The 9,023-nt window shown below is 42.8% G+C and overlaps 1 protein-coding gene across 1 annotated transcript in view; it reads right to left on the bottom strand.

Moving 5' to 3' along the window:
• The window catches only part of CDHR1 (cadherin related family member 1), a 42,540-nt gene that overhangs the window by 10,193 nt on the left and 23,324 nt on the right, over positions 1–9,023 (bottom strand). Inside the window, exons 12-14 of the mRNA XM_005417287.1 lie at positions 7,002–7,154; positions 2,805–2,969; positions 663–730 (exon numbers count right to left, since the gene is read on the bottom strand). Coding sequence (XP_005417344.1) covers positions 663–730; positions 2,805–2,969; positions 7,002–7,154 — 386 coding nt within the window. The remainder of the gene's footprint in view (positions 1–662; positions 731–2,804; positions 2,970–7,001; positions 7,155–9,023) is intronic.

Here is a 9,023-nt window from a genome sequence, read left to right as displayed (position 1 = left end):
GTGATGTCACTGATCCCAGCCACGTCTGGGAGCTGGGATGGACATGGTGTGAAGGAATCAGTGTTTCAAGATGTTCTACCCCCAGCACTGTCTCCCAATTCAGGGAGAGGAAGGGAGGCATTATTACCAAATCAAGTAAGCATCACATTCCCTTTTTTCTGACCAGGACTATTATATTTAAAAGCTGAAAGGCTTTTAACAGCCAGTGCAGCTGACCTCCAAAGCTGAAGTGTATATCCTTGAATATCTTGTCTTCCTTGATTTATCTTGACAAGAGCTATTTGTAAAGCCATATGGAAAAGGAAGGGGAAAAAACCCAAGAAATTATTTTTCTGTAGAACTGACTTTTCACAACTAGACCAAAATCTCTCTTTCTCTTACAAGTGTTTTTCAAATGGTGATTGAACAAATCCTGTGTATTGTTACTTTAGCTGCTTTGTATCTCTTTGGGGGTTTGTGGGTAGAATTCCTTGGTTGATGAAGTGGATTTTTAATGATCACAGTAGCTTTACTGTTGTTGCGTTCACAGAACTCACAAAGAACAGGGCATAAATGTCCTTGGAAATGAGCAGACCAAGAATGAGCTTGCTAGCTTTCTTTTAAAATTATTTCAGAATGCTGCTTAGAGGTTATGTAATTTTATTTATTTATTTGTTACTTACAGATCTGCTCCTGTTCCGTAGATAGAGTACTTGATTTCTCCCCAAAGCCCTGAATCTGGATCTGTAGCCTTAAGAAAAAAAAAGAGAGTTTTACTTTACTAAAATAGAAAAAGAACTGTTTAATTTTTCTTTTGGCAAGAGGCCCAAATGCTTTTCACCCTCTTTGCCATCACATTTTTAGTGGGAAACTGCGTGAGCAAATATGCACCTAGAAAGTGCACAACCTACCACCAGGAAATGTCCCTGCCAGCCCCAGGAATGCTGTCCCTGTGCCCGGGGGCTGTGGCACAGACAGTGACGCTAGATGGCCCCATCCATCCACAGTTACCTTCTCCTCCTTTGATAGAGATGGAGATAATCTCAGTGACATGAACACTGCCAGCTCTGAGACCTTCCTAATTATCAGTTAAACATTAATGAATATTCCCTAGACAAAACTATTTACTTCTTATATTGTATTTTTAAGCTTCTGCTTGTTTAATTAAGTCAATTTATAGTAATGAATAACAAATGTTTCAGTCTATACATTGTATTTCAGCTTTGTTTATTTTTTAATCACTCTTGTGCCTGTTTGACTTTTAATAATGTACATACTGCTACCAAATGATATCTTTGTTTCATACTCTTGTTGGCTTCCTTTCTTAGCTCAGGCTTAGGAAAGCTATTGATTTGGTAGCAGCTATTTCCATAAACTCCTGCTCCTCTGATAGCTCTGAGGAGGTGTTATACCATTGTACCTGGCCATCAAAATTCATGGTGGTGCTGGTTGATTCATTCATCTCCCTGTTTAAATATCTGAGAACTGGAACAATGTTTTTGATTCCTGCATTATTAACATGACACACCTGCAGCCCTACTGATAGATGTAGTTTTGTTCTTTGGCATGAGCTTGTCAGATTCTCTCACCCCATGATTTTGACCACAGCCTAGTTTAGTGCTGTCTGCCTTCACTTAAAACATCTGCATACCTGGGACTTCTTCCAGAATTGCCATTCTGAGTACTTGAAACATCTTAGTTTTTCATGTATAGTTGTAAATGTGGGTCAAGTACTGAGTTGACAGCACATGACTAAATTTTACATGGGCTCCTTCAGCTACACGTTCCCGTGCACTTTGGCTCAGAAGTTTTATTGCTTCTGCAAACATTTTTTAAATCTCTTCTTTTTTTTGCTGTCCACATCCTGGAATTTTTTATTCCTCTTACCTCAAAGATAGTTATGTTTAAGAATCTCTAATAGATTTCCTACTAGTTTCATGCAATAACCTTTTCTCTATTGTTTATCGTTCAGTTCTTTGATTCATCCATTAGTAAAATTTGCCTTCAGCACTTTATTATTCTGATTATTTAGTTGTCTTTCTTAGGTGTTGCCAGCTTGTGCTGGAGATCTCTGGCAACCTGCCCCCACCATCCTCACCTGTGTGGCCTCTGCAAGGTGACTTGCATCCCCCACCAAGGCCAGGTGGCCAGGAGCTTTCTTGGCTTTGTGACATGAGGGCTGTTTCCAGTCTCAGCAGTTGCACTAGAGAGAAGCAGCTGGAAATGCTCCTCCAGCACTCAGGGCCCATGTAACAACCCTGACTTTCTTTGTATGAAAATGCAAGATACTGGAAAATCTATAGGCATATTTTTCCCACTGTGAGAAGATGCATACATAGGGATCTTTTTTTCCCAGTCCTAAGCACTTTCATTTTATATTCTTGCCCTCATTAACTGTTTAATTATTCCTTTAGCAGCCAGGTTCCTCCCAAGAGGAGGAGACTAATACCTACTAAGCAGCCATCTTTTTTTCTTTTTACTCATACTTAAGCAAGCAAATCCAGTAAATCCAATTCCACTTAGCCATAACTGAATCTTCCCACTGGACACTGATTTGGCTTAGGCTTTCTTAATACTCAAGGGCCATGTGATTTGTCTTAAAAGCAGATGGCTCTTGTTGTTCTAAATAATATTTGTCTAAAACTTTATTTTTTCCCAAAGTGTTTTTTTTTGGGTTGATTCTGGAAAATAATTGGAGTTTGGTCCAGAAGTCAAATGTTGAGTAAGATTTGCTATTTGCCCTGTCCACTGTTTTTAAGGTACTTGAACTGTTTCCACAGACACCCAGAAAAGAGAACATTTCTTAAGAGGTGAATGAAACTTACTGTAACAGCAACTACATTGGAGCCCCCTGGGGAGTTCTCAGGGATCCTGGCAATGTAGTAGTCAGAGGAGAACTTGGGGACATTGTCATTGGTGTCCAGCAAGCGAATCACCACGTCAGCCGTCGAGCTGAATTTCTCCGGTGTGTTCACCTCAATTGCAAGAAGCTAAGAAGAGAAAAACCAGAAATCACTACAAGGCACCTATTAGTTCTCTTAAAAGAGCTTCCTCCACCATCTGTGGCACGATGGTGCATTTTAGCCTGGTTGGAGCAGACAGCTCATAACCAGGGAGATGATGAGCCAGGTCAGCGTGCGGCCTCGGCTCGTTTGTATGTGCTTGCTTGAGATGGGCAGTCAAACTGTGAGGAGAGGCCTTCAAACCTGTGTATTCATATTAGATTTCATGTGAGAGATGTGACTAGTCATAACTAACCAACACACGTCCAAAAACCATAACAGAAGCCAACAAACAATCATCCCTGGGCAGCTCCTAGAACTTTGGGAAACAGAAGCACTGAATTATTTTGAATAACCACATAAACTTAATTGTGATCTTTTGTAGAGGAAGTTCTTCATCAAGAAAGAAGGCCAGAACAATAAACTGCACCAAACAGGGTAAAAAGATGAGGGAACCAGTTGTTTTGAAGCAGCATTACTCCCACCCCAAATGCTGGATGGTCAGGCATGTAGAGCAGAGCCCCATTTCCCAAAGATTGTGAAGACTTCTGCTACTGACTTCATGGCACTTCTACCCTCATTGCCTCACACTGATTAGGACTTCATCAGATAAAATGAGAGCTTTTGAATTGTCTCACTGTCTATGAGGAGAACAGAGCTCTCTGACATCACTCATTCTTCTAAGTGCTCATCTGAAAGCACAGGCAATCACATATAGTAAACTGAGTATTTATCTATCTGCTCCTTACTGAGCAAAATCTGCTGGATTTGGGGAGCATCAGTAGGATGCCTCAGCAGGTAGAGCAGCAAGCTCAGGCGGTCTGTGGTGGTTCTGTAAGCAAGAAAAGAGAGCCACTGGGACTTTCACAGGGTCTGTCCCAGTGTCTGCATCACTCAGGATCAGCACTAGGCCATCAGTCCTGGGCTGTGTGGGGGCTGAGCCCAAATGCATAACACCAAAAACAATGGTCTAATGTTTGGTTTTCATGCTTGGGCAGAGACATAGTTAACAAAAGCAGGAGGGCTTTAAGACAGCACACCAGTAAATAGACTACTGAGCAGGACATGAGCTGAGATCTAAGAGGCTCAGCTGAGAAATCTGGCTGCAGGGGTTTTAATTGCTAGGAGACGTGTCCCAGGAGCTCCCACAAAGAGGGAGTGCCTAAGGGAGCTCTGGCAGGAGCAGCAGGGCTGCCACAGCATCCCCTGCTCCCCTGGGAGCTCATCCTTCCTGTGCAGGGCCTGCGGGGAAGTGATGCTCCTCAGCAGTGGCACCCCCGACTGCCTGGGGGACACTCTGGGCTCAGGGCTCTGCTCTGCCAGATTTGGACAATTTGTATCACCTCCAGGTGAAAGCAGAGGGTGGGGAGCTGTTCAAGTAGACAGGGAAAAGGCTACCTCAGTGTCATCTCCTAGAGCTGTGCCTGCTGTGTGGGCATTTATAATGCTTGGAAATAAAGAGAAGAAATGAATCTCGAGGGATTGCTTGCAATTACTGCTGCTCCAAAAGGGGAGCCTGGTCACTCCATTGCTGTGACCTCCCAAACTTTTGTGTTTGGGAGTCTCAGGTGGTGTTACAGCAAAAGAAATTTTTGAAGGGACAGCCATGCAGACATCAGCAAAAACCTCCTCATGAGAAATCTCAGCTCCTAAAGCAGTACAGAGGTAAAATCTTAGTGCTGATTGTGCACGTGGAGCTATTACTAAATTATAACATCTGCAGTTAAATCATCTTTGCTGCTGCAATCAGCCCATCTTAGTACACCTTATGAAAGCTCAGTGTTTTTACTTTGTTTCCTACACTCACTTTTTATTCCGTCTCCTTTAAGCAGCCACAGTCCTGCTATGTCAACATGCTGACAACATCTTCCTTCAGGGAGGAAATTTTGTCAGCTCACTGGCCTGCAGTGCCTTATGCAGACCTGTACTGTTTGTTTCATGCAGAGAGAAAAAAAATAGTGTAAAACTATTACTTCACAGGACTACATATCAACAATTCATACTTAAGTGCCAGAAGAGCAAACGGACATGCAATCTTAAAAGTGGTAGGTGACTTTTTAAAATAGAGTTTGACTTTGGCAGCTGAAGATAACTGCAGCCTCACCTGGTCCCAGTCTGTAGATGTGAGTGTCTGCAGCATGTCCAGGCTCCTGCCAAGGCAAGATGCTAAAGGAGATGGAGGCAGGAGGTTTGTCCCCAAAGCATGGCAGCCCATAACAAGGTGGGACAGCAATATCTGGCCCCTGTGGCAGAGGGACTGCAGAGATGTGTGAATTACCACTGCTGCCATACTTTGGGAAACCCATTTGAGCTCTTAAACAGCTGAAAATGAAGGAACTCCTGACTACCACCTACATTTAAGAGCCAGCACTAAATGGAAGATAGGTTTCTCTAGCAGCCTTTGCTTCAGAAAGTTTTTCAGCGCATCTCCCAGACAAATTAGCTTTAATTATTCTCTGGCATTTTACTCTTCAAAAATGAACTAGAGGAGAGGGATCATTGCTTACAGAAAAAAACCAAAACCCTGAAGAGAACCTCTCAAAGCTGTTGTGAGATACATATTAAATAGAAATATATTTCTTCCAAAATTCTAACCAGATTGACTACACTGACAACTAAAACTGGGTAGGAAGTGATTTGAACTTTGCAGGAAAGTCAAGCCAGCAATGAGGTCTTTATAAAGTATTTGCTGCCATATATTGCTACCATATAATCCATCTGCACCTTCTCCATTTGGAATCCAGAAAAAGGCTGCACTTTTTAAGCCAAGTCTTACAGTCTCCAGTAGAAATAATTTTGGAAAGTCTTTCTCCAGTAGAAATAATAATAATAAAAAAAGAATAACTGCTTAAGCTATAAAAATATATATCCTTTTTCCTGGTAATTAATTCTTTTGGTGTTCATGGCAATCACATTAGCTACTTTGATTTCTATTGGCATTCATGAGGAGGCCATGTATAACTCCTTTACTGGTCTTTTGGTAGTTTAACCTGAATAAATGTGTGCTTGTTATAATTAGTTTCAGTAGCACTTTATGGCCCTTTCAGAATCTTCCACTTTAATGCAGTAATGATGCCTCATATTTTTGTAGCATCTATAACATATAAAGCTCAAAATGGCTTAGGAACATTACAAGAAGAGGCCTGAACCATACTGAAGTGAAACTTGCTGAGGACACGAAGCAAAGGGGGAGAACAAAATTGTGGAATTTTGGCTTTTGGATTGTGCAAGAAATGCCTCTCTCTCTACATTACAAAACTAGCATATGTTAATACTCAGCTAGATTGTTTTGGCATTTTTTTAAATGATTACAGGGATTGTCTATGCAGTTCTTTGCAGTCAGAACTGAAACATTTACACTCAGTTTCAGAGGCAGCCCACAGAAATCCAGACTACTTAATTATCTTGTTGATGAGCCAAAGAATCCATCAGGGAAGGTGATAATGCAAGGTTCCAGCTTTTGGATTAAACTGGTTCTTGCAGGGCTGGTTTAGAGCGTGGGTGAGCCTCAGGTCAGCCTGCAAATGGCCATACAGATAGATAGACTCTGACAAAGGCAGTGAGCAATTTTGGGGAATTATCTTCCAGTCAGCTGTGGTCTTCAGGCTGCCAACATCCAAAAGCATGATCGTGAATCAAATTACTTAGCACTAAGTAGGTAAAGTTCTTGCTGCAGAGAAATTAGGATTTCATCCTGTGAATGTATCATTGTGAGTGCAGAAATAACACCCTGAGGGTTCGGTCTAGAATGATTCAGAGCCACCAACATGTACAGTTTCCAGAGAGACATAAAAATGAACATTTGGCACTGACTGGACTAAATCAGTCCACAGATGCATCCATTAAACCTTGTGAAGGTGGTGAACCAGAGGCAGAAATGAGTTTCCCTTACATGGACTATCATGTATCTGATAATGCACCAGACAGCTCTGGGTGGATTAAGCTAAATCACATCAGATACAAAAGCCATCGTACCCATACTGTATACACTGAAAAAGAGGATCCAGAAAGCAGAAGTACCTTGAAGGTTAACACCTTGAAACTTTCATAGTCAATGGCAGCAGAATTTTCCACTATTATTGTAACCTGAGCTTCATTCAGGACAGTTTGAGGAACCACTCGGAAGATGCCACCAGGTCCAACAAGACGGAGGTTGAATTTAGCATTGGCTCCCTGTTGATAAAAGCAGACATGACATTGATTGTTTTCAGTAATGTCACATTTCTTACAGCCTAGATTGCTCTGTTTCTTCAAACTACATGAAATGAGAACGAGCCTTACTGCTGAGAGCCCTCTGCTCTCCATCCCCTGGGCAGGAGATCACTAAGAAGCTTAGCTGTATAATCCCTCCAGCCCTAGTCACAAGACAGACACAGCTTTTCTTAAAATAGATTGACAAGCTTGGTTATTCTTTCAGTCATAATGGAAAAACCCTGCAGCAGGCCTGGCTAAGAGAGGAGTCTTGTGGCAAGCAGCCTTGGGTTTTGTGCCACATACTGGGAGCTAGACAGAGATGCCACCACGTGCATATTAGCAGGGAAGTCCTGCCTCTCCCTGCTTCCTGCCCAGGAAAGACAACTGAACTGCTCCAGTAAGGACAGCACAACCTCACAAACCCAACCTCACAGAATGGTTTGGGGTGGAATGGACATTTGACATCACCACATTTCAACCCCCTTGCCACAGGCACAGACACCTCCCACTAGACGGGTTGCTCAGAGCCCTATCCAGCCTGGCCTTGAGCACTTCCCATGTCCAGCCTGTGTCCTAATAACTCACATGCTGTGTGAGTTGTTCTTCATGCATTCTGCATGATGAAGATGCAGAATCACAAAGACAGGCAATTTCCAAACAGGTGTGGAGTAGCACATTTTGCACTGATTGGATTAAGCTAGCCCAGAGGTGCAAACACGAAATCTTTTGGAAGTTGATGCACTTGTGGGGAGAGAGGACTTCCACTTGTGCAGGACAAAATCTGACACACTTGACAGCTCCAGGTGAAGTGAGAAGGCAAATCCCCTTACACAGATAAACCTTCTAGCCAGAGAGAACATGGGGAGCAGCAGTATCTAAAAGGTTATCATTCCTTGTATGGAAGCTGGGAAGAGTGAGCCAGAGCCAGCTGGCCAGGCTAATTCTTTTAAACCAAACTGGAGCATGTAAGAGAAAAGATGAAAGGGGGATCCTCATATTTCTGCCTTACAGGGAAGATGTGAAAATGAGCTGAGCCTACCTCACCAAACTCTCTGGGTTCACCAATTTCTCAGTGTCATGTTTACACTGTGACAAACAGCCAGATTCACTGCCTGCCTGGTGCCACGCTCTGCCCGTAGCATGAATCTTGAGATGATGAATTTCTAATAATAACTTTCAAACAGGACAACTTTACTTTCAGCTGTATCCCTGGAGAGCTTGTTATGAGCAGTTCTTGAGCAGCCCTAGCTCATGACAAGAGAAAAAGGATTCAGCAATAGTTCCTTAAGAGAAACAGAATGAACTTGGATCCAAACTCAATGGTCTGTGTTGTTTGGTCACACAAACCCACTCCCCAGCTACAGAGATGATAATGGGCTCTCTTTTGCTGGGTGGCAAAGCCAAACACACAAAGCCACAGCTGCTGGGCTATGGAAAATAGTGCTGATGGAGAGAGTGGACAGTCTGACAATACAAAGTCAGACAAAGTCATACAAAGTGTGTGGCACATGGGACTGTACATTACTAGAAGGATGGCATGGGACAGGGAGAGAACTGCCTCCCTCCAACAGCTGAGTGATTTCTGCCACAGAACCCAGATCTGCTCAGAGCCAGCCATGCTGCTGCATGTCTCCAAGCAGACAGCCATGGGACACAGGAATGACTGAAGGAACAGCAGCACTGAGTCCTAAGCCACGCTGAAAAGGTCTGGGAGAGAAATTTCTGTATCATTTTCTTGCAAGTAAGCATGGCATTTCCATCAATCTGTACGCCTAAACCAGACCTTAACCACAGCTTCCTCCTCCTCTTCACTTTTATTGTCTGCTCCACCAAAATAAAGAGCCTCTA

The sequence above is a fragment of the Geospiza fortis genome, unplaced genomic scaffold (assembly GCF_000277835.1).
Source record: "Geospiza fortis unplaced genomic scaffold, GeoFor_1.0 scaffold130, whole genome shotgun sequence".
NCBI lineage: Eukaryota > Metazoa > Chordata > Aves > Passeriformes > Thraupidae > Geospiza > Geospiza fortis.
This window is presented reverse-complemented; position numbering and strand designations above follow the sequence as displayed.